General features: G+C 38.9%; 1 protein-coding gene across 3 annotated transcripts in view; it reads left to right on the top strand.

The window, feature by feature from the left end:
• The window catches only part of PHEX (phosphate regulating endopeptidase X-linked), a 227,400-nt gene that overhangs the window by 134,594 nt on the left and 67,856 nt on the right, over window positions 1–24,950 (top strand). For all 3 annotated transcript variants that reach the window (XR_013412723.1, XM_077988390.1, XM_001087261.5), the window contains 2 exons: window positions 7,911–7,988; window positions 18,191–18,294. Coding sequence is in view for 2 of the 3 variants with exons in the window: in XM_077988390.1 (XP_077844516.1) it covers window positions 7,911–7,988; window positions 18,191–18,294 (182 nt within the window). In the remaining variant the exon portion in view is untranslated. The remainder of the gene's footprint in view (window positions 1–7,910; window positions 7,989–18,190; window positions 18,295–24,950) is intronic.

Consider the following 24,950-nt stretch of genomic DNA (forward strand, 5'->3'; position numbering starts at 1 on the left):
AATAAATAGTTTTGTTTGCCACCAAGAATTAATTGCATTGGAAGCTGACTGTGGTGGCTCACACCTGTAATCCCAGCACTTTGGGAGGCCGAGGTGGATATATCATTTGAGATCAGGAGTTTGAGACCAGCCTGGCCAACATGATGAAACTCTGTCTGTACTAAAAAATACAGAAATTAGCCGGGCATGGTGGTGCATGCCTGTAATCCCAGCTACTTGGTTGGGGGGTTGGTGGCTGAGGCAGAAGAAGCTTGAACCCAAGAGGCGGAGGTTGCAGTGGGCTGAGATTGCGCCACTACACTCCAACCTGGGCGACAGAGTGAGGCTCCATCTCAAAAAAAAAAAAAAAAAAAAAAAATTAATTGCAATGGATTTTATACCTTGCTTAATTTTCCAGAATGTTTTATATGTTCTCACAAAATCTCTCGTTTCCCCCCTTTTTTCTCTCCTGTGGTAAGATCAGTTAATATTGAAATATACCTTAATGTTAGCTGGGCATAGTGGCACATGCCTGTGATCCCAGCTACTTGGTAGTCTGAGGCACAAGAATTACTTGAACCTGGGAGGTGGAGGTTGCAATGAGCTGAGATCGTGCCACTGCACTCCAGCCTGGATGACATCATGAGACTGTCTCAAGACAACAACAACAAAACCCGGGGAAATGTACCTTGGTGTGAACAGCACTGAATGATGTTTATGATCACATGTTAATCCTCTTATATTTAAAGGTTAAATGTAAAATCTAGCTTTTTATATTTGCTGATACTATTGATGACATAGATCAGAGTGGGTTTATCAAATTATTCATTATATGAATTAATATTTATTGAGTATTGGTCACTTGCTATGTTACCTGTGGTAACATGGTGATTAGGTGGAATAGGCTATTGGTTTAATTTGAATAGTATTAGAAGATTCTCTCAGCTACAAAACTTCTCATTTAATTGTATTTATTCCTTTGGCTAATAAACTACTCTTTTAAATAAAAGTATTTCTGCCGAGTAAATATATTAGATTGCTCTTAGTCACTTACATTCTATTATAAACTAGTTTGAGGCCCCAATGGCAGCTAGTGGATTAGCAACCTTGAAAAATTAATAGTTTTGATGGATGAGAAGGAAAGGGGGAGATTTCTCTGGAGCACAGAGCACAGAAAGGCCAACTAGGGTATGATGGTATTGCAAGTGGTATGAACACATAGGACCTGCTAGGTATTGAAAGGAACAGATACAAGAAAGGGAAAGAGGAGGAAGGCAGAAACCAAGATGGCAAGTGCTAAAGGCAACCTGTATCTTTAATTTTTTCTAGGGTTAGGTTTGGTAGTGTTTCTTGTGTCTGTTTGCAGAGGTGTGCCAATAGTGGCTCTCAAAAGAGTCCTCCAACTTTTAGGGGGCTGCGAATAGCCTGGATTCTTTTGACTCATATGCAGAGTCTGGCTTTGCTAGGAAAATCTCCTACTGTGCTCCAAGAAGCTTGTACATTTGTCTTCCATTGATAAGAGGGTTGCATCAATAGCTTTTCTCCCTAGGCATTTCTTTTCTCATTATTTTTTCTCTCACTACAAGTGTGGTCTTCTGAAACTGGACCTATGACTAAAGACAGTGACATTATTTCTCAGGGGTTTCAGGTTATTTGGTTAGGAGTATAAGATGACCTGGACTCCTCTGGAAGACCCTCCAAACAGACACACAACAGTTATTCCAAATCCTTGGAAGAAGTCATGTTTCTACTTTCTTGGTGTAGTCTATGACTAACATTTGCTCATCATGTACTCTGAACCAAGGGAAAAGAAGTGTTTTACATGCGTTGTCATCCTGAACTCTTGCAGATAACGCTGTGAAGTAGGTACTAATTTTTAGTATTTTTTTTCTCAACATCTGATGTAAAGGAGAGTGTGTTAGGATTACATTAGCTATTGGAAAACATGGCACATAATGCCTCAAACAAATAAGGGCTTTATTTTCTGTATGTCATGAAGGGGAAAGAGGGAGGCAGTCCAGGTCTAATATGCTGGGCTTCAAATGCCATCAGCTTTTCATCCCACCATCTTCAGCATGTAGATTTTTCCTCATATGTGTTGCCTTTTGATTACTAGATGGCTGCTCTGCCTCTGGCATTGCATCAGCATTCCAGAAAGGAAGAAGAGGAAAGACTAAAGCAGTAGTTCTCAACTGGAGGTGATTTTGCCACCAGCGGACATTTGGCAATATATGGAGATATTTTTGGTTGTCACAACTTGCGGAGCGGGGCATGGGTTGCTCCTGGTATTGAATTTGTAGAAGCCAAAGATGCTGCTAAACATCCTACAATTTACAGGACAACCCCCACAACAAGAATTATCTGGCCCAAAGTGTTGAGAAACCCTGGACTCAAGGCAGAAGGCACATGCTGATGAATCTGTCCCCTTTTAAAATGGATTATTGGAAGTGCAACAAGAAGTTTTTCTTAAATGTCATTGGCCCGAATTTCATCCCGTAGCTGACTCCAGTTGTAAAGAAAACTGGGCAACATAGCTATTTTGTTGTTGTTGTTGAGTCCATTGTCATCCTGAGCAGAATTGGAGTCCTGATAGTAAGAGAAGAAAGGGAGAATAGATATTAGGTAGACAGTAGGCAGTGTTTATTTCAAAAGTTAAGTACTCTCCCTAAGGTCACAGAGGTAGTGAAGATCAGCAGCTGCGTAAACTTCCTCTATTGAGGAAGGATGTCCAGCTGTCAAGTGCAGCTTCTCTCCAGATGTCTGTATGAATAAAGCATGAAAATGCATGCACTGGGTATGGAAAGCCCTGGAGTTTTTGATCAGCCACAGACAGCCTAGGAAATATTTCTTGCAGGATATAATATACAATCTGTTAAATATTTATATCACTGCTCTCTCAGTATTTACAGTGGGACTTGCCTTTCCTTTTTGTCCATGTAACCAATAGGGTAATTAATCTCAGACCTGACTCACTAATACTTTGCCCTTCAAGCCATCAAACTATTGGTGCTTCTCTTCTCCCATTCTGAAAAATTAAAAAGCGATGTGATTGCTATTTGCCTTACTTAGGGTTCATTCAGGAAAACAGACACTCTTCTAAGTATATCAACCAGCAAGACATTTAATATAGGGAATTGGAGGCTTAGGCAACCACTCCGAGGGCTGGGGAGTGAAGGGCAGAGTCTGCCAATGATCTCTGCTGCTTATACACCAAAGAGGTCTTTCTAAGGAGAATGCCTGGAAGTTTCTGGAAAAGGGCTGTATCTGCTGTCTGCAGATGCCCACATGTCTGTATATGGCTACCAACAGCAAATGAATGGCATCTCCTCTTCTACCTCTGGAATTGCCTATGAGTGCTCCTCATTGGCAGTCTAACCTGGAGCCATGAGATATTGCAAGATGTAGTTCTGAAGCTTCTCAGGGAAAAATGTAGGATGAGGAGAAGTTGACAACGAAGTCTGTGGCAGAAAAAAACATTTGAGTCTGAATAGAGGTATACATATATAGCACATTTTAGGGAGAAGAACACTCTAGTCAGATGTTGGCAATGTTGCTACTAGTATTATTACCTTATTCTAGGTATGTATCTTTGGGAGGTAAATAGGGATTCTTTATATCTGTTCTGATTGTTCTGATTCTCTTCAAGTTATGGTGATGCTACATAAATAATAAAAAAGGATTCAATAACCTGCATAGATGGTGCAGAAGGTAACATATTCTGTGAGGCTCTGTGGTGCAGTGGGGGGTCCCAGAGATGAGGTTTAAAAAACAGTGCATAATTCACCAGCATGCTCTGGAAAGACCAGTCTTCAGAAAACAATTGTGAATGACTCAGCTTGTTCATTCGTTCGTTCTCTTTCTTTCCTTCTTTCTTTCTCTTTCTCTCTCTTTCTTTCTCTTTCTTTCTTTCTTTCTTTCTTTCTTTCTTTCTTTCTTTCTTTCTTTCTTTTTCTTTCTTTTCTTCTCTCTCTCTCTCTCTCTCAAACTGTCTGGAATTCTTGCTATAGTTATGCATATGACTTATAGTGAGCTGATAAAATATAGTGCAAAGTTAAATACGATGCAGGAAATAATAGAATAATCTCAGAATGAGGTAACCTGTAGACATACGAACTAGTTTGGTGTTGGGGGTAGAGTTGTAACCTCTAGTTATCTGCTATCTGGGTCACATCAAGCTTTTAGTGTGTGTAACTCACAGGGTTTTGAAGGTATAATTTGATCTGTGCTATACTTGAGTCTCTGAAACAGCAAAACCCATTATGACTATGTCTTACAGCCCTTGTAAAATCCTAAGTCTTGAGTTTCAGGATTCTGCTGATATTTAATATTTGAATTATTTCAAGGAAAATAAGGAAACTGTACTATCTTATTCTGTTTATTTCTTGAGTGAGGAAAATTGAAAGGGACTAAAGGAAAGAACTCGTTGCCAAGAGCAGCGTCCAAAGGTCACTGGTTTTGCTTTGCGGCTTTGCTGGGAAAAAACCAATGTGTTTGGGGTTGCCTAGGTCTTACGTTAGGTCATCTGGAGGCAGATCTGGAGATGAGAATTCCTGTGTAAGTGATTTACTAAACAAATACTCCCAGGAGAAATCAGTAAGGGAATGGGAGAAGCAAGACAGGGAGGGGTGAGAGTCCAATTTCAGGAGACATCTCAGAACTAGTCTGATCCTGCAGGGAACTTTGGAAGTACAAATTATACCTCAGAGTTTATCCTGAATTGAGGCAAGGGGGCTGTGCTTTCATATTGCTGTTTAGGGCCGCTTGGGCGGAGGCGGAGGCGGAGGCGGAGGCGGAGGCGGAGGCGGAGGCGGAGGCGGAGGTGCAGGTGCAGGTGCAGGTGCAGGTGCAGGTGCAGGTGCAGGTGCAGGTGCAGGCAGGGTGGGTAGAAAGCAAATAAACTCCCAGGAACTAGCTGTTTTTGATTGCAGGCAAGGAGCTCTAGTAGCTCCTAGGGCAGGCCTTCAAAAAGTCTCAGGTGTTGTCCATTAGAAAAGAAAACCAGATGCTGGAGGGAGGCACAGAAGTTATAAAAGGGATCCCACGGAATCTGGTCAGAGCCCTGACAGTGTACTTGTAAGCTTGTCTTTTGCTTTTACGAAACCCAGAATCTGGGGAAGGGAGAGAGAAATTTTTCACATGGAACTGTGAAGTTTCTCTAAAGCAAGGGTTGACGAACTTTTTCTAGAAAGGGCCAGATAAAATATTTGAGGCTTTGTGGGCCACAGGGTGTCTGACCCGATTATTCAACTCTACAACTGTACTGCAGAAGCAGCCATAGATGACAGGTAAACAAATGAGTGTGCCTATGTTCCAATAAAACTTTATTTATAAAAACAGGGGTAGGGTAGCTGGATTTGGCCCAGGGACCATATTTTGCAAATCTCTGCTCTTGAGGTTCCATTTATACCCTATCTGTTATAAAACACAGAGGATCATTAGTACCTTTGTCTATCTAAATGATGGTTACGACATTATGATGTATCTTAAATTATTCTAGACCACTGCCTCCAATCTTCCTGGCATCCTGGCCATCTTTCACAATGTTGCAAAGATAATCTTCCTGAAGCAAGACTCATCTCCTTTTATTCCCATGCTAAACATATTTAGCTCTCTCTTAGCTGTAAAATAAAATTTAGGCTTGTTAACATGGCACTCAGGAATCCCTGTGATCTGACCCCAGGCCAATTTTCCTGCCTTATTTTCTGCTCTCCATCCTCATGTACTTATAGTCCTGCTACATTAAATTACTCGCCCTCTCTTCAATATGCCATTATCGTGTGTGTTTGCTATCTCCTTGTAGTTTTTTTCATTTTTATGTATTTAAGCTGACTACATATATATACTGACAAAATTATATATATATATGATGTACAACATGATGTTTTGATACATGTATACATTAGAGAATGGATAAATTAACATATCCATCACCTCATATATTTATCATTTTTGTGATAACATTTAAAATCTACTCCCTTAGCCATTTTCAAGTGTACGATACATTGTTATTAACTATAGTCACTCTGTTGTACAATACATCTCCTAAACTTATTCCTCTTATCTAACTGAAATTTTGTATCTTTTGACCAACTCCCTAACCCATTCCTCCACCCCTGGTAACCACCATCCTACTATACTGTCTCCTATGAGTCTGACTGTTTAAAATTCCACATGAATGAGATCATGCAGTATTTGCCTTTCCGTGCCTAGCTTATTTCACTTAGCATGAAGTCCTACAGGTTCATCCACGCTGTCACAAGTGACAGGATTTTCTTCTTTTTTAAAGCTGAATAGTATTCCATTGTGTATATATACTACATTTTTAATCCATTCCTCTGTCGATAGACATTTAGGCTAATTCCATATCTTGGCTATTTTGAATAGTGCTTCAGTGAACATGGAGGCGCTGATATCTCTTTAGCGTACTGATTTCATTTCCTTTGGCTATATCCCCAGAAGTAGGATTACTGCTTCGTATGGCAGATATATTTTTAATTTTTAGAGGAACCCCCATAGCGTTTTTCTTTTCTCTCTCTTTTTTTTTTTTTTTTTTTGAGACAGAGTCTCACTCTGTCGCCCAGGCTGGAGTGCAGTGGCGTGATCTCGGCTCACTGCAAGCTCCGCCTCCTGAGTTCACGGCATTCTCCTGCCTCAGTCTCCTGAGTAGCTGGGACAACAGGTGCTCGCCACCATGCCCGGGTAATCTGTTTTTTTTGTATTTTTAGTAGAGACGGGGTTTCACCGTGTTAGCCAGGATGGTCTCGATCTCCTGACCTTGTGATCTGCCCGCCTTGGCCTCCCAAAGTGCTGGGATTACAGGCGTGAGCCACCGCGCCTGGCTTCCATAGTGTTTTTCACAGTGACTGTATCAAATTATATTGCCATCAACAGTGCTCAAGAGTTGCCTTTTCTCCACACCCTTGCTAACACTTACTATCTCTTGTCTTGTTGATAATTGCCATTCTAACTGGTGATAGGTAATATCTCATTGTGTTTTTAATTTTTATTTCCCTGATGAATAATGATGTGGATCATTAAAAAAATATGTTGACCATTTGTATGTCTTCTTTTGACAAATGTATTTTCATTTTATTTTCCCTTTTTAATTACTTATTTATTTATTTATTTTGAGACAGGTTCTTGTTCTGTTACCCAGGCTGGAGTGCAGTAATGTGATCATAGCTCACTGCAGCCTCTACCGCCCAGGCTCAAGTGATCCTCCTGCCTCAACCTCCCAACTAATTGGAACTATAGGCAGGTGCCACCATGCCCGGCTTATTTTTATTTTTTATTTTTGTAGAGACAGGGTCCCACTGCATTGCCCAGGTTGGTCTTGAATTCCTGGCCCCAAGCAATCCTCCTTCCTCAGCCTCCCGAAGCTCTGGGATTACAGGCATGAACCACTGTGCCCGACCTCCTTTCCCCATTTTTTAACCAGGTTATTTGCTTTATTGATATTGAGTTGAGTTTTAAATATATTTTGGATATTAACCCTTTATCAGATGTATGGTTTGTACATATTTTTGCCTCCATCTTTGCCCCTGTTTCTTCTCCTGGAATGTTCTTCTAGCTCTACATTTTGAAATCCTAACCATTCTCTAAGACTCGATTCAGTCACCTTCTCCATTAAGCATTTTCTCCATGCAGAAACAGTCTCTGCTCTGGACTTTGATAACAATATTGTCTATTTCTGTGAAAATTTTTATTTTGTTTACATTGTACTGGACAGTTATTTGCTACATTCACTACATTTTTAGTATACCGAGGTCTTTCAGTATATATCTATCTACTTTTGCCCTTCACAGTGGCTTGCATATAGTAGATATTCAGTAAATGGAGTTTTCAGATGAAGGGCACATTTCTACATCTTGTGATTATTAATGATTTAAGTGCTGAAACTCTGACATTATTTTTCTTTTTCCTTTTTATAGGCGAGAGCTGTTTTGGCAAAAGTTGGCTATCCAGACTTTATAATGAATGATACTCATGTTAATGAAGACCTCAAAGCAGTAAGTGCTATATTTATTGTACTTTTTTTTTTTTCCCCTGGCAAGTTTTACTGGCCTTGTGCCTTTCAACTAACCCAAGTCCAAGCAATTAAAACTGGTGATGCCAGAAAACACCAACTTTTGATTAATTCCTTGGCTAGATATGAGCCTGAATATGCCAGGCAGATCACAAGATTTAGGGCAGATTCAAAATAAAGAAAGTGTCAGAAACGATGCATAGCTGAGTGGGTACCATAAAACAAATGGACTTGGGTTTGGCCTAATTTGATCATAAAAGAAAGAATTAAGCAAATTGAGTATTTTACAATTAGTGAGCATGTTCTAATGGCAAATGCATCATGTTTGTTGTTAAACACTTTTTATTTGCTTCATTCATATTAAATGAATAGTAATAAATCTGCCTACTGGGACTTAACTTCATTAAACTTTATGAGTGTTTTGGCAAATTAAGTGCATATACATATGACTCTGTAATTTATTGTGAATTGGATTGTGTATTTGCAGTAAGTTACTGATGAAAAATAGTCATAATTCTTTTTTATTCCAATATTTTTGGACATGTATTTTCCGGTAGGTATATTAATTATAGGCCTTTCTAATCACAACGACTGTTATTTCCTCTCCTACAAATAGTTCTGATAAACGATTTTTCTTCCTCATTTAAAAAACCTGTTTTTACCATTCACTAGATTGTCTTGAAAACGTAGTCTTTTGAAATTCTTTAAGTAACTATGCTTCTGAGGTATAGCTCTTTCCTGAAATTGTGGCTCAACAAGTGGCATATCTGAAAGCAATCCCAGCTTTGGAGACGAGCATCAAAATTTTACAAGACTATTCAAAAGTGAGAGAAAGCATTAATTAGATTCTTCCTCCATTGGGCTCTAAGATATAGCCTCCCAAAATATTGATACAGTTGCTCTGGAAGAAAATAATTATGCCTCATAGCATCCTAAAACTCAGACAGTCTATCTTATTTTGTTTTGATGATGCTGAAAATTCCATTATTATTATCATAACTAAAAATGTTGAAGCACTTGACATATTCATGTACATTAACTTTTAATTCCTTCAGTGATTCTGTGAAATAGATGATGTTCATTCCCATTTTGCAGAAAAGGACATAGAGACTCAATAATTTAAGTGAGCTCCTCAGTTGCACACAGAGTTTCAGAGCCAGGACTGAAATCTGGGCTCAGGAAGCTCTGCCTGTAATCAGAGAAGGGGTTCTTGAGGGTCCTTTTTAGGCAGCTGTGCTGGAGGAACAGAAGCGTCAGGGTGGAGACTTGGTGGGGGCAGTGTGACCAGAGCTGTTGGAAGAAGAGCAGAGGGAAGGCCATATTATCAAACAGTTAAGAGCACAGGCTCCAGTATCATGGGCCTGGGTTTGAATTCTGCTTCTTCCACTGACTAGCTGTTTCATCCTGTGTAGGTTACTTAACTTCAGTTAGCGTCCCTTTGGTTATCTGGCTACTGGAAATATCATAATCAAGTCTTAGTATTGTTGGGAAGATTAGATGAGATTATATAAACGTAAAAACACCTGGCATAATACTCTGACACAGAGTATAGCCTACTCCCTATAAAAGGGAGCTTTAATATGGACCATCTGTGGTCCATTTTCAAATCAGCCTTATAAAATATTCCATTTCATTGATCCTTAATAGAAATAGACTGCAGCGTGAATTTACAGGAAAGCAAAAAGCACACTGGGTATTTTAAACAGGGAATTTAATACGGGAAATAGGTTGGAAGGCAAGAAAAGGGAAAATAGATAAACCACAGGTTAACCTGCTGTTGCTGTAAGAAGAATATCACCAGGGCACAAAGTACCTTAGCAGGAGAACCTGGGTAACTCCATACAATTGGTACATATTCTGAGTCAGGATGTGGATGAGAAGGTTTGAGAGACAGTTTGGTGTAGAGGTTATAAATAGGGACCCTGGAGTCAAAGTGCCTGGAGTAAAACCCCCAGTCTACCATGTACTACCGTGTTACCTAGGGTAGGTTATGTATCCTCTCTGTGCCTTTCTTCATCTGAAGAATGAAGGTGATATCCCTCCCATATAGCATTTCTGGGAGGATCAAATAAGTTAACATATTTAAAGTGTTTAGAATGAACCCGAGCATACAATCAGCACAATGTAAGTGTTAGCTATGACATCCTCAATTCACACTTGTGGTAGTGGACATTTTGGTTTGAAAAAGTCCTCATGAATTAACTCATACACTGTCCAGGTCCCTCAAATTGATTTAAAAGGGTATACAGATGGAGCAGTCTCAAGCTTTAATCGAATAAGGTAGCACTTAAGGCTTACTCACAATATTTAGTTGATCAAGTTTTGTTGGCATTCTGTTGCTAAGTTGAGAGCCCCAAATTTAAGGACCCATTGAATGCAATATCTTTTGTGAAAAGAAACCAGATGCCAAACAGGATGCCATGTTGGCTATGCTTCTTTGTTTCTCTGGGGCCTGAACTGAAGCGGTTACACACCAAGATTTTTAATCACTTCTTTGAAGAAATGGCTTTCATCTGACTCATTGCCAAAACAGACACAATTACACCCAAGAGTTTTAACAGTTTAAAAACCTGACAGTGAAAAAAATTCCAGGTACACGAAGTAAAAAGACATTTGTATTCAGAAACCGATGGTTTTAGTCCATTTTCACATTGCTATAAAGAAATACCTGAGACTGGATAATTTACAGAGGAAAGAGGTTTAATTGACTCACAGTTCCACATGGCTGGGGAGGCCTCAGGAAACCTACAATCATGGCAGAAAGTGAAGGGGAAACAGGCACCTTCTTCACAAGGCGGCAGGAGGGAAGAATGAGAGTTCAGGAAAAAACTGCCACTTTAAAAACCGTCAGAACTTGTGAGAACTCGCTATCATGAGAACAGCATGGGGGAAACTGCCCCCATGATTCATTCATCTCCCTTCCTTGACATATGGGGATTACAGAGATTTGGGCTCTCTCACTTTCTCTCCCCCTCAATCCCTGCCCTTTTCTTTTTCTGACAATGGCTTCAGTCCCTCCTCCAAAGCTCAGCTCTGGAGTGGCAGTTCTCCTCTACTCTTCTAAGTGACGGTACCATCACCTCCTCCGTTTTGTGACACTAGACACAGGAGTAGCAGCTGTGCTACTCCCGTGACTCTCACAGAGCCAGATCATATCACTGATAGATGAAATGAATAAAACCCACCCTAAAAGGTAAAGGATGACATTGCAGTATTGTCACTGAGGGCAATAGCAAATAGACTGAAGTATTCCTGGTACACAATGAGACTGTTTTCAGTTTTAAGAAACATGTGGATAAGGACTCCTGTGAGAAATTTCTGGTAATACGAGCTCTGAGCATAGAGGCTGTTACAAATGAAAAACAGCATGCTGCATTGGAGACAGGTGGAGATATGATTCATCAGGCACAAATGCAAAAGGAAAGAGGAGCGAAATTACCTGATGGATCAGATGAAGGTCAAGGAAAAATGCTGAAAATGGAAGTTGGGCTCATGTGGAAATAAAAGCAAATGAGATAGAATTAAGAGGTAAATATGCAAAAGAATCAAATTTTTTTCTTTAAGGATGACAAGGTAAACTGAGGTACTCAGCAAAGCATTTCTGAATAACAATCCTGCAGTTTTGGAAAAGAACAAGAAGAAATAAAATGCCCTTTATTTGAATCCCCATCAACATGCAGGAAAGCCTATTAGCCTAAATAGGTAGGCATCGGCCCGTTTTCAAATCAGCCTAATAAAGTATTCCATTTCGTTGATTCTTAATAGAAATAGATTCAAGCAGTGAGTTTCTACCAATTTTGGAAATATTTCAATATTAGCGAGGAAAGCAAAAAGCACACTAGGTATTTTAAACAGTGAGTTTAATACATGAAATATGTTGGAAGGCAAGAAGAGGGAAAAATGAGATAAACCACAGATTAGTAACTTTAGAAAGCAGCTGCTACTCCTGTGTCTAGGGTCACAGAAGGGAGGAGGTGATGGTCCCGTCACTTAGCAGAGTAGAGGAGAACTGCCACTCCAGAGCTGAGCTTTGCAGGAGGAACTGAAGATTCTTCCAGAGTCACTGTCAGAAAAAGAAAAGGGAGGGAGTAGATGGGGAGAGAGAGTGAGAGGCGGCAACACAGCACCCTTTTCTCTCCTGCAACCCACTGATTTCCTCTAGCGCCTCCTATTTGCAGGAAGGTAATTGGCAAAGGAGCTTGGGAAACAGTTTTCAGATTTCCAGTCCCCAGCATTACGGAACAGAGTGAAAGGGTAGGCAGCACGTAGCTGAAAAACTATAGGTAAATAACCAGCACAATTAAGGACATTACTCATTCTTGTGAAAGCCAATGGAGAATTGCAGTAAGGACTAAAGTCAGAATCATGGCTGGCCTCCATTTACTTAGGAGAATTGGAAATGAGAAATGTTTCAGAGGCCAAAGTTTCTGGTGAGTGATACACACATATATACATATAATGTGCATATAGGGATATGCAGATATGTGAACCTATGTAAGATTCTCTGGGGTGGGTCTGGTCTGCTTTGGCCAGTGAAAAGCTAGTGTGTATGTGCGTGTGTGTGTGTGTGTACATGACAAACAGTGCTACTATGCAAGAGTGAGGTGATATTCAGATGGAATGCTGCAGAAAAAGAGGTTGTTAAAATATTAAAATAATTATTTACTATTTGTTAACAAAAAACATTGCACTCAGCTCTTTCAAGGGACCCCTGGCCGTCATGGCACTGGAGAGCTAAGGGTGGGCATTGGAGGTGGGGCACCCTGGTGCCCCTCAGCCTTCCAGCCAGACCTCTGTAACTCTCTCACATTGGCCTTTATCCAGACTGTTCCACTCATCAGAGCAGACCAAGACCAGCCCCAGTGTGGAGGTGGGATATCTGGTTCCAGTGCTAGTGTGCTGGCTGGAACTCCCTCAGACCCACCTTCACATAGCTGTTTGTGGGAATTGCATCCTCCATGGTACACTGTATATGTGGATTATTAAACATTTTGAACATCATCCCAGTATATATTAGGTTGGTGCAAAAGTAATTGTGGTTTTTGTCATTATTTTTAATGCCAAAAACTGCACTTACTTTTGCACCAACATAATAAGTATGTCTACATGTACAGACACACATTACTTTTGGGCAAAGCCATCTAAACACACCCATCTTGCATATTGATTTGTTGTTTGAATAAGGGAACATGTAGATATGAAATACAAATTCCATTAAGTATTCAGAAAATTCTTTGGTTGCCTAACACAAAATCTTTCTAATAGATATTTGGATATATCTCTGAGTATCTTTAAATGGATTTAAATTAAATGAAAGGTGTCCTAGAATTTACACATCCTACTGGCACAGTAAGGAAAGTACCACAATTAGTGCTTCAGTATTTTTCATCTGCCTGTTCTTACATGTAGGCCGAGGGCTATACTACAGATCATTTGCATTCCTATGTACTGTCTTATAAACATGTACTTATCCTACAGAGAAGCTGAACATGTTTCCTTGTTATGCGCTTACAGGTTCCCCATCTTTGGGGTGGTGGTGGTGGTAATAACTTTATTCTTCCATTTAGTCTGTGGATCTGGGATAGGATATTCAAGAAGAGAAATGTAGGCTCTGCTGAATTTTATGATCAGGACAGCTATTCCTAGGAAATGACACAAGAGTCCCAATTAATTCCCCAAAGGTCACGCAATCGAAAAGTCAAGAGATGGAATTGATTGAAAGTGATCAACTTGACCTAGACTTTTTCCAGTAACTGAAAGGACAAGAGGCTTTTGAGCCAAGTATTGTCTCTTGCCGAATTTAAGTTTTTCATTTTGGAGATTACAAGCGGCTTTAAAATATTCATGTGAATTCATTCTTGTTTCTACTTCTACAACAAACAGAACTTTCCTAATAGTTGCTGGGCTTCAATTCTTTTTCTCATCCAAGGGCCTTTTGAAATATTTAAAATTATCAAAATATTATTGCAATTAGCAAGTCTTCTAAAAGTAAAAACTGATCCCACTGATAATATTTTTTAAAAGTTAATATTTTTGAAGGAAATTCCTCGGAGAAAATTTCCCAGAAAGTATTCTGAGCCCAATAACATATCTGAATTTTCTATCAGTTACAATCACATTCTGAAGGTTTTGGCAGAAAATTTGGGAAATAGAGAAAACACACTCATAATATTGCTACATAATATATATACATATACACCATGGAATACTATGCAGCCATAAAAAAGGATGAGTTGTGTCCTTTGTAGGGACATGGATGCAGCTGGAAACCATCATTCTTAGCAAACTGTCACAAGAACAGAAAACCAAACACCGCATGTTCTCACTCATAGGTGGGAACTGAACAATGAGATCACTTGGACTCGGGAAGGGGAACATCACACACCGGGGCCTATCATGGGGAGGGGGGAAGGGGGAGGGATTGCACTGGGAGTTATACCTGATGTAAATGACGAGTTGATGGGTGCTGACGAGTTGATGGGTGCAGCACACCAACAAGGCACAAATATACATATGTAACAAACCTGCACGTTGTGCACGTGTACCCTAGAACTTAAAGTATAATAATATATATATATATATATACTTCTGTTACAGTTTATTAATTTGTTTTTCTCTATTTCTGTACAGCTGTAATTGATGTTTATATATAATTTGGTATACCAACCTTTACAGTTAACATATTGTTTTGTTACTGTCTTTATAGCCTTTGTTACCATTATTTTAACAGTTGTATAGCATTTCAAGTAAGTTGTGTCATGATTTATTTAATCACTGCTTCTACTCCCATCCTCAATCTTAGTTTGTCCTTGAATCATTGGTTTACTTATTAAGACCAATGAAAATAACATTGGAGTCAGAGCCAAATGACTTGGACAGTGTAGCTTTGCCAAATTCCATAATAGATGGGAAACAGGGCTAAGGAGATTATGGAAAAGTGCATTTTAGAAAGTGACTGGCCCCTGCCTACCCCCAAACACTTAACCTGTCTCAAGGAAAAGAAGTAAGACCTGTCCTCTATTACTTGTGATTTCCATTAAATAAATGGAATAGATAATTAAACCAGGCTAATACTCTCAACTTAATAATGAAAACAATTTTTAAATTATCTTTCTAAACATAGATAAGCTATGGCAAATTGTAATTAATTACCTCTGAGTTTTGTTTCCCCCAATTATTTTCAGGGTTCTGGTAGGTCCTTACTTATCTAAAGTATTTTTAGACTTGGGACCCTTTTCTTCTTTACAAGTTTTTTTTTTTTTTTTTTTTTTAAGACAGAGTCTCGCTTTATCGCCCAGGCTGGAGTGCAGTGGCAAGATCTCGGCTCACTGCAACCTCCGCCTCCCGGGTTCAAGTGATTCTTCTGCCTCAGTCTCCCGAGTAGCTGGGATTACAGGCATGTGCCACCACACCTGGTGAATTTTCATATTTTTAGTAGGGGTGGGGTTTCACCATGTTGGCCAGGCTGGCCTCGAACTCCTGACCTCAAGTGATCCGCCAGCCTCAGCCTCCCAAAGTGTTGGGATTATAGGTATGAGTCACTGCGCCTGGCCCTTTAGAAAGTTTTGAGATGGCTTTCTGTTTAATGTCTGTAGACCAACCTGAATGTCAAGGGATTTTGTTTTTTAGATGGAACAGTAATGAAAGTATCACAATTAGCAAGCTTTCTAAAAGCAAAAACTAACCCCACTGATATTATTTTTAAAAAGTCAGTATTTTTGAAGGAAATTCCTCTGAGAGAATTTCCCAGAATGTGTTCTGAAGCTGAGAACATACCTGAATTTTCTATCAGTTACAATCATATTCTGAAGGTTTTGGTAGAGCTATCTTGGAAACAAAAGCTGAAAAAGGCAAAGGGTTGAACAGTGGACACATCTTTTAACCATATGATCTGGGAATGTCTTAGGATTGCTAGTAAGGTTGCTTTCTATAACAAGGTGCTTACTCTGTTTCTTCTCAGGCTAAAATAAACCTTTATCTTAAAATACAATCAATTATAAGATTTTGGCCAGCGTGGTGGCCCACACCTGTAATCCCAGCACTTTGGGAGGCCAAGGCGGGCGGATCACTTGAGTCCAGGAATTCAAGGCCAGCCTGGCTAACATGGCAAGACCCCATCTGTACTAAAAATATAAAAATTAGCTGGGCATGGTGGTGCATGTCTGTAATACCAGCTACTCAGGAGGCTGAGGCACAAGACTCGAATGAACCTGGGAGGTGGAGGTGGAGGTTTCAGTGAGCTGAGATTTCATCTCTGCACTCTAGGTGTCCAAGGGTGACAGAGTGAGACTCTGTCTCCAAAAAAAAAAAAAAAAAAAATATATATATATATATATATATATTTATATATATGATTTCTTTTTATTTTGAAACATTTCAAATGTCGGAACATGAGTAAAATAATTTGAACACATCTATTTTAGCACATATTAAACATACTGCCATATTAGCTTTGTACCTGCACACACACATTTTAAATGAATGAAAGAGATGCGTTTGAAATTCTGTCTGTAATCTTCCTTGATCTAATCTCCTTCCTCTGTGTCTATCTCCATCTCTGCATATAAACACTACCTTGAGTTCAGTCTTATTATTGTTGTTCCCATGCCTTTCTTTATGCTTTTGCTACATAGGCATATGTCCATAAACAGCATACAGTGTTGTTTTTCATGTTTAAAAACTTTAAATTTCCTCATAGATATAACTTACCTTATTCACTCTGCATAATTTTTAAGATTATTTCATGTTCATGCATACAGAACAATCATTTAAACTGTTGTATTGCCTTTCATTATGTGAATATACCACAATTTGTTATCAGCCCCTCTTCTCCGTGCAAGCAGTTTGAGGTACAATTTAAAGTCATAGCTTTATAATTTGTTGGCCAAGCAGAACACAGACGATGCCAGGAATCAATACTTTTATTTCTGCCTTTGTCCATGTGCCTTCGGTTATTCTACTCCTTCCTTTATATTTTGGCTTGGTCTCCTGGAAAGATTGTTAAGATGACTCGTTAACAAAAACTTCTCCACAGACATGAGTACCCACTCTGTGTTAGGGAGGAGCTAAATGTGAGCCAGACATTGGTCCACAAATAGGTGACTGTCAAGCCTATTACCATCAAATTGCATATATACATTCATATCTATAATGTAATGCCTGTGGGTTTCATATACATGCATATTTTACTTTTTGCTTTTAAAAGACTATTAAAGTTATAAAAATTACAGTTAAGAATTTGGTTACCTTTGGTTATTTCCTTATTCAAATGTGCATTTTTCTTAATTTCCATAGTAATATATTTAAAAACCAAAGCACTGGAGGTCACTACACACCACTACATTAACAGCTCCACAGATCTTATTTACAATAAACAGCTAGGTTAGGTATTGCTAGTTTTGTAGATGGAGTGCCTATAGAATGGAAACTGTCTGCCATTCTCCTTCCAAAACAAGAAAAGGAACGAAAAAATCAATTATACCTGTTTCCCTGTCTTAATAGACAACATTGTTGTGAGCTGGTACCAACTTCCGGTGTTCCCATGCAAGCTATAATCTATGATTTGCCTCTGTAATTTCATTAATATTTAGTGACCAGAGACTTTTTGAGTGTTAACAGATACATTCTGTTAATAATTATTCTGGTGACTTCATTGTGCTTATGGTAGAAAATAGGTCCCTGAATCACATTTATTTTTTTCCTTTATGAACAACTACCAATTATTTGACTAAATCATTGTCTGTAAGCTAAATGAGTTTTCAGCCAACTAAACTGCATGTTACTAAAAAAAACTTATGTGACAAATAAATAAAGTACACATTTTAAAAAAGATCAAGGACTTGTGAGCCAAGAAATTTCAAACCAAAGATAATATGTTTTGTAAAGGTTAAAGTAGATTTTTCAATTAGAATGTAAATGGAATGCATTGTAAATGACTGCAGCTTCTCTTATGTTTTTACTGTGATCCAGAAATGACTGTATTGATTTTTGAAGTTTTTACGTTAAAAGAAAATCACTGAGACTAAATGTCATGGCTTTGTGAATTCTGGGTTAACTGATGACAGCGGACAGAGGCTGTGACTGCTGCAGCTTCTCTGCTAGTTGCTCCTTCCTATGCTGAAGAATGTTTTAGAGCCATCTTTTATCTTTACTTAGAACAATGATGTTGTGGTTTGTTTTATTCAGATCAAGTTTTCAGAATCCGACTACTTTGGCAACGTCCTACAAACTCGCAAGTATTTAGCACAGTCTGATTTCTTCTGGCTAAGAAAAGCCGTTCCAAAAACAGAGTGAGTATTAAAAAAAAGTTAAATAGATAAATACATTGGTGAGAAGCGGAGTCTCTTTAGATTAAACTTTGTAATTCCCCTCAAGTCAGAGTAGCTGGCTTGCCAGTTAACTTGTTTTAGCAAAATCTGTGTCATGTTTTGCCAACTCTTATTTTTTATATTATGTGATTCAGATCTTAAGTCTAATTACAGGTCCCCCATTTCTAGCATCAACACGTATCAAGAGAAGGCTTATTAGGATGCAAACATTAAAGTTATTTCTAGATCTAGTTATGAATATATAGAGAGGGAAAAATTTCTCTGGATTTTTACATTCATGTAGTAACTTTCGAAGATCTTAAAGAATAAATACTTTAAAAAAACCCTATGATTAGAAACGACAAAGTAAATGTATAGAAGCAACTAGAAAATATTTGTTGAGGTAATGCCTATCAAAGAACTGATAGCTATATTGTTTTTATCTAATAGCAGTTATGGTTTATTTGCCTTCCTCTCAGCTGCCTATAGGAGTTTTTCCTACAGATAGGAGGGTTTCCTTAGGTACTTTTAGGCCCAGGGCCCACCAGCTATGATTTCTTCCCTTAGCAAAATGTCAGTGATGATGACAATGATGATGGTAGCAGCTAACAATTATTATTTGTTTACATCGTACCAGAAAGTGCTTTACAATTTTTAATTCATTTTATCCTCATAGGACTTTGGCATGGTATAGATACTGTTATCCCCATTTTACAGGAAAATAAAAGGCTTACAACTGAGAAATTCTTCAGCTTAGGTTTGGATCACATTTTGTTCTGTCTGCTGCTGCTTTCGATTCCTGGGACTGGATTCTGTTGTGCTAAGGCCCACTTCTCCAATGCTTTTTTTCTCTCTCTTCTCCAGATTGGATGATGTCTATTGATCTGTTTTCAACTCCAGAATTTCTTTTTAAATTTAATTGTATTATTATTTTTAAACTTAGTTTTTATTTCAATAGGTTTTGGGGGTATTGCGGGATCTGGCCAGCAGCCCACAATGCAACGGGGCTCTCTCTTTCCAGGCGGGATCAGCAGGTCGAGAAATAATAGACACACACAAGATAGTGAAAGCTGGGTCCAGGGGGGTCACTGCCTTCTGGTCCCGCGGTGCCAACAATGCACTGGATATGCCAGCATTTATTATTAAGTTAGTGAGGGCGGGGGTAGGTTGGTGAGGGATTTAGGGTCATTTGATTATGAGGTGAGATGGTCACATGGGGATGAAGTAATTCTTCTACATAACTTCTGTATGCAGAAGTACAGTATACAGAGGTAAGAATTTACAATATAGTGCGTGCATCAGGAATTTCTAACAGAGCCTTAAAACAGAAACACAGTCTTTCCATAACCTATGATTAGCAAGATATTAATCAGCAGTAACAGTTATAGCAAAGGCTGGTTACAAACAATTCATAGAGACAGGATGTGAAGTTAGACAACCGGTTAGACCAGAATTTCTCAGAAGGGAGTATGTCTTAACCCTAAAGAGGCCTAGAAGAGCCGCAGCAAGATGAGGGCATTTATAGCCCTGTCTTATCCATGTGGACAGGCGCCCCCCATGCATCCATTTATAGGCTCTCCACGAGGGTCATATTCCATTCCCAGAGCTATGAACATCTGCTTTTCTGGGATAGGAATCTTGGTGATGTGAAACCTCCCTGACTACATATCCATTCACAGGCTCTCTGCAGGGGGAAGCACATCACGCACTGTTGGCTCATTCTGGCAGTCCAACCTGCCATTGTCTTTACACAATCCTGCATGCAATTTTATATTTACAATAATCAGGAGCATTTCATCTTTTATTCCATAGCAATAGTTTCAGGGGGTCTCCCTACATGGGGGAACAGGTGGTAGTTGGTTACATGAATAAGTTCTTTAGTGGCGATTTCTGAGATTTCAGTGCACCCATCACTTGAGCAGTCTACATGTACACTATATTAGTGTGTAGTATTTTATTCCTCATCCCCCTCCCACTCCTTTCCCCAGGTCTCCAAAGTCCATCGTATCATTCTTACTCCTCTGTGTCCTCATAGCTTAGCTCCCTCTTAGGAGTGAGAACATATAATGTTTGGTTTTCCATTCCTGAGTTACATAAGATAATGGTCTCCAATTCCATCCAGGTTGCTGTGAATGCCATTATTTCATTCCTTGTTATGGCTGACAACTCCAGAATTTCCATTTGTTTTTTATAGTTTCTATTTTTCTGTTGTAATTCTTTGTTAAGTCATTGTCATCATATTTTTCTATTTATTCTTTGAATAAAATTTATTTTAATTCTTTAAAGTCATCTATAATAGCCACTTTCAAGTCTTTGCTAAATCTAATATCTGGGCTCAAACTAACTGGAGTTAGTTTCTATTGATTGCTTTTTTTTTTTTTTTAACAGTTTTTCCTTTGCATAACATTTTGTTGTTGTTGCTAATGACAGTTTAGATAGTATGTTGTAGCAACTCTGGATTCTGATTTATTTTTCTGGGGTTTTTAAAAGCAAACAAAAAAAAGTAACTGTCCTAACATACTGCAGAATAGATCTTCTCTGTAGTATGCAGCTGTCGATGTCTCTGCTCAGTTTTTTAACTCTTATTTGTAGGTTTTAGCCTCACTTCCTAATGGTTGTCCCTGTGTCTACATAGCTCAGTGCTCAGTGATTAGGTCAGAGCTTGTGCTCAAACACCTTGAGTCTACAGGGTTTCTACCCTCTGCCAGTTGCTCTGTGTGTGGGTTGGGAGCACCTTCAAAATTACAGCCAGTTCTCAGTCCACCTTCAATTTCACCTTCCACCAGGCCGTCACTGGTCTTCCCTACACATGTGCCTAGTTTCCCAGTCAGCCAGGGATGTATGGAGTACTTATTCAGCTCTTCTATTACTATGTCAGTTACAGGATCTCTCTTTTAAATTTCTGACTGGGTTTTCCTCATTGGTTTTTTACTAAGTTGGTCATTCAAAAATTAAAAAAAAAATTGTGGGTACCTAGTAGGTGTACAGATTTATGAGGTACATAAGATATTTCAATACAGGCATGGAGTGTGTAATAACCACATCAGGGCAAATGGGGTATCCATAGCCTCAAGCATTTATCCTTTCTTTATGTTACAAACAGTCCAATTATACACTTATTGTTATTTTTAAATCTATAATAAATTGTTGACTGTAGTCACCCTGTTATGCAATCAAATACTAGATCTTATTCATTCTATCTAACTAAATTTTTGTACCCATTAACCATCCCCACTTACCTCGACCCAGTACCCTTCTCAGCCTCATTCTACTCTCTGTCTCCATGAGTTCAATTGTTTTAATTTTTAGTTCCCACAAATAAGTGAGAACATGTGAAGTTTGTCTGGGGCTGGTTTATTTCACTTAATATTCTCTAGTTTCATCCATGTTGTTGTAAATGACAAGATTTCATTCTTTTTTGTGGCTTAATAGTACTCTATTTTATATATGTACCACATTTTCTTTATCCATTTGTCTGTTGATGAACACACAGGTTGCTTCTAAATCTTGGCTATTGTAAACAGTTCTACAATAAACATGGAAGAGCAGATGTCTCTTTGATATACTGATTTTCTTTCTTTTAGGTATATACCCAGTAGTGGGATTGCTGGACTGTAAGGTAGCCCTATTTTTAGTTGTTTGAGGAACCTCCAAACTGTTCTCCATAGTGGTTGTACTAATTTACATTCCCTCTAACAGAGTATTGAGGGTTCTCTTTTCTCAACAGCCTCACCAGAATTTGTTTTTTCCTGTCTTTTGAATAAAAGTCATTTTCACTGGAGTAAGATGATATCTCATTGTAATTTTTGATTTGCATTTCTCTGATAATCATTGATGTTGTGCACCTTTTCATATACCTGTTTGCCTTTTGTATGTCTTCATTTGAGAAATGTCTATTCAGATCTTTGTGTCTATGTGTCTGTTTTTATGCCAATATCATGCTATTTTGGTTACTATAGCTCTGTAGTATAATTTGAAGTCAAGTAATGTGATTCCTCCAGTTTTGTTGTTTTTGCTTAGGATAACATTGGCTATTCTGGATCTTTTGTGGTTCCATATAAATTTTAGGATTTTTTTTTCTATTTCTGTGAAGAACGTCATTGATACTTTGATGGGGATTACAGTGAATCTGTAGATTGCTTTTGGTACTATGGGCATTTTCACAGTATTGATTCTTCTTATCCATTAACATGGAATAGCTTTACTTTTTTGTGTCCTCTTCAATTTCTTGCATCAACGTGTTTATAGTTTTCATTGTAGAGACCTTTCACTTCTTTGGCTAAGTTTATTCCTAGGTATTTTATTTCATTTGCAGCTATTGTAAATGAGATTATTTTCTTGACTTCTTTTACAGATTGCTTTCTCTTAGAATATAGAAATGCTACTGATATTTGTATGTTGATTTTGTATCCTGCAACTTTACTCAATTTGTTTATCATTTTAATAGTTTTTTGGTGGAGTCTTTAGATTTTTCCAAATATAAGATCATATTGTCTACAAACAGGGGTAATTTGACTTCTTTCTTTCTTTTCTTTTCTTCTTTTTTTTTTTTTTTGAGACAGAGTCTTGCTCTGTCACCCAGACTGGAGTGCAGTGGCGCACGGTCTCTGATCACTGCAAGCTCCGCCTCCCAGGTTCACGCCATTCTCCTGCCTCAGCCTCCCCAGTAGCTGGGACTACAGGCGCCTGCCACCACGCCCAGCTAATTTTTTGTATTTTTTTTTTTTTTTTTTTTTTTTTAGTAGAGACGGGGTTTCACCGTGTTAGCCAGGATGGTCTCGATCTCCTGACCTCATGATCCACCCACCTCGGCCTCCCAAAGTGTTGGGATTACAGGCGTGAGCCACTGTGCCCAGCCAACTTCTTTCTTTCTAATTTGGATGCCCCTTATTTCTTTCTGTTGTCTGATTACTCTGGCTAGGACTTCTAGTACTATGTTGAATAACAGTGGTAAAAGTGGGCCTCCTTGTCTTGTCTAGATCTTAGAGGAAAGGCTTTCAGTTTTTCCCCATTCAGTGTGATACTAGCTGTGGCTCTGTCATATATGGCTATTACTGTGTTGAGGTATATTCCTTCCATACCCAGTTTTTTCAGGGTTTTTATCCTGAAACGATGTTGAATTTTATTAAATGCTTCTTTAGCATCAATTTACGTGATCATATGCCCTGTGTTTCTTCCCACTGTGATAGGACAGCACTGAGTTCCAGTGCAAAGTCCCACAATCACTGTGCTCTCCTTCCCCCAAGCACACAGATTTTTCTCTCTGTGCCCATGTTGCTGCTGCCGGGGAATAAGGGAAGGGTGGTGTAGGCAGTTCAGGACTGGCTTTCCTACCCTCTTCAGTGCCTCTTTCCTTGATGTGATGTTAAAACCAGGTATTGTGATTGTTCACCTGGATTTTGGTTCTTATGAAGATGCCATGTGTGTGTGTGTATGTGTGTGTGTGTGTTGTGCGCGCGCACGTGCGTGCGTGTGTTTGTGTGGCTAGTTGTTCAGTTTGGTGTTCCTGCAGGGAGGACACTTGCTTGAGGTTTCTCTTCAAACTTCTTGCTCTACTTCATCCTCTATGTTGGCCAATTTTATCTGACAAAGCTGTGGCTTTTCACTCCCACCCCCAGTTGAGTCTACCCACTGGGGCAGCAAAGCTGCTGATTTCCCAGCCAGCCTTAGCCAGCCTTTTTCTGACAAATCTAAGGTCTCAGTGAGCTAGGAGGGACAGGAGTAGTCTCAGGCAAAAAGGCCATAGTGCCTGCTCTAGTTAATGCCAAGCTCTACCAGTTTTTAAATATTAAATTTTGCTTAATTTATTGCTCCCCCTTGATCAATTCCCAGATTCCTAAAATGGCTGTTTGTTGACAGTGTTGTCCAGTTTTATACTTGGTTTTTGTAGAAATGATTTGTCAACCTTCTCATGCCATTATAACTGCAAGCCTGGCTTCCATGGGTTACAATTTTTTTTCATGGTCCACTTTTTAACCTTGGCTAATATTCTGATTTCTCGATCTTTGACTGGCTCTTTTTATGCTCCCTAGTCTCTTGCCACTCTCCCTTTTAAGTCCCTGTTCTGTCCTGGCTTCTAGAAACTCTGAGCCCCCGTGCTTTCCCTTGGCTTAAGTGATGATTACCACTTCTCCCTCTTATGTTTCCATCCGGCCATCCCTGATCTCTGTCTTTCAAACCTTCCTATAATATGCACCTGAAGAATTCACTGGCGGTTACTGACTTTAAGAGGTAGGCCTAAAGCTGAATCTCTCCCCTGCCTATCCCTGACTCCAGTCAAAAGCACAAAGGAAAAAAGCAGAAGGCTTTAGAACTGCTTTGAAAAATGATAGATAATGGTTTAAAGCCATTTGCTCCACTGTCTTTGGTTCTTTCCTGTCATCACATTATTTCTCAGTCCACCTATCCTGTTTCATTCCCAATCTAAATTATTCAATAGTTTTAGATTTAGACTTCTTAAATCCAATACTCAAATCTGATGACTTCGGCAAATGATTTCCAGTATCCCTATGACCATCTACATGTAATACGGTAGTCACAGATCTGTATAATCTTGCCCTTTAATATTTGCTTCAGATCAGTTCCAACTCTTTTTTTAAAAAAAAATCTGTGGAAAATGGAAGCGTTTCACCAATTTT

Source organism: Macaca mulatta, chromosome X, assembly GCF_049350105.2.
Source record: "Macaca mulatta isolate MMU2019108-1 chromosome X, T2T-MMU8v2.0, whole genome shotgun sequence".
In the NCBI taxonomy this organism is placed as follows: Eukaryota; Metazoa; Chordata; class Mammalia; order Primates; family Cercopithecidae; genus Macaca; species Macaca mulatta.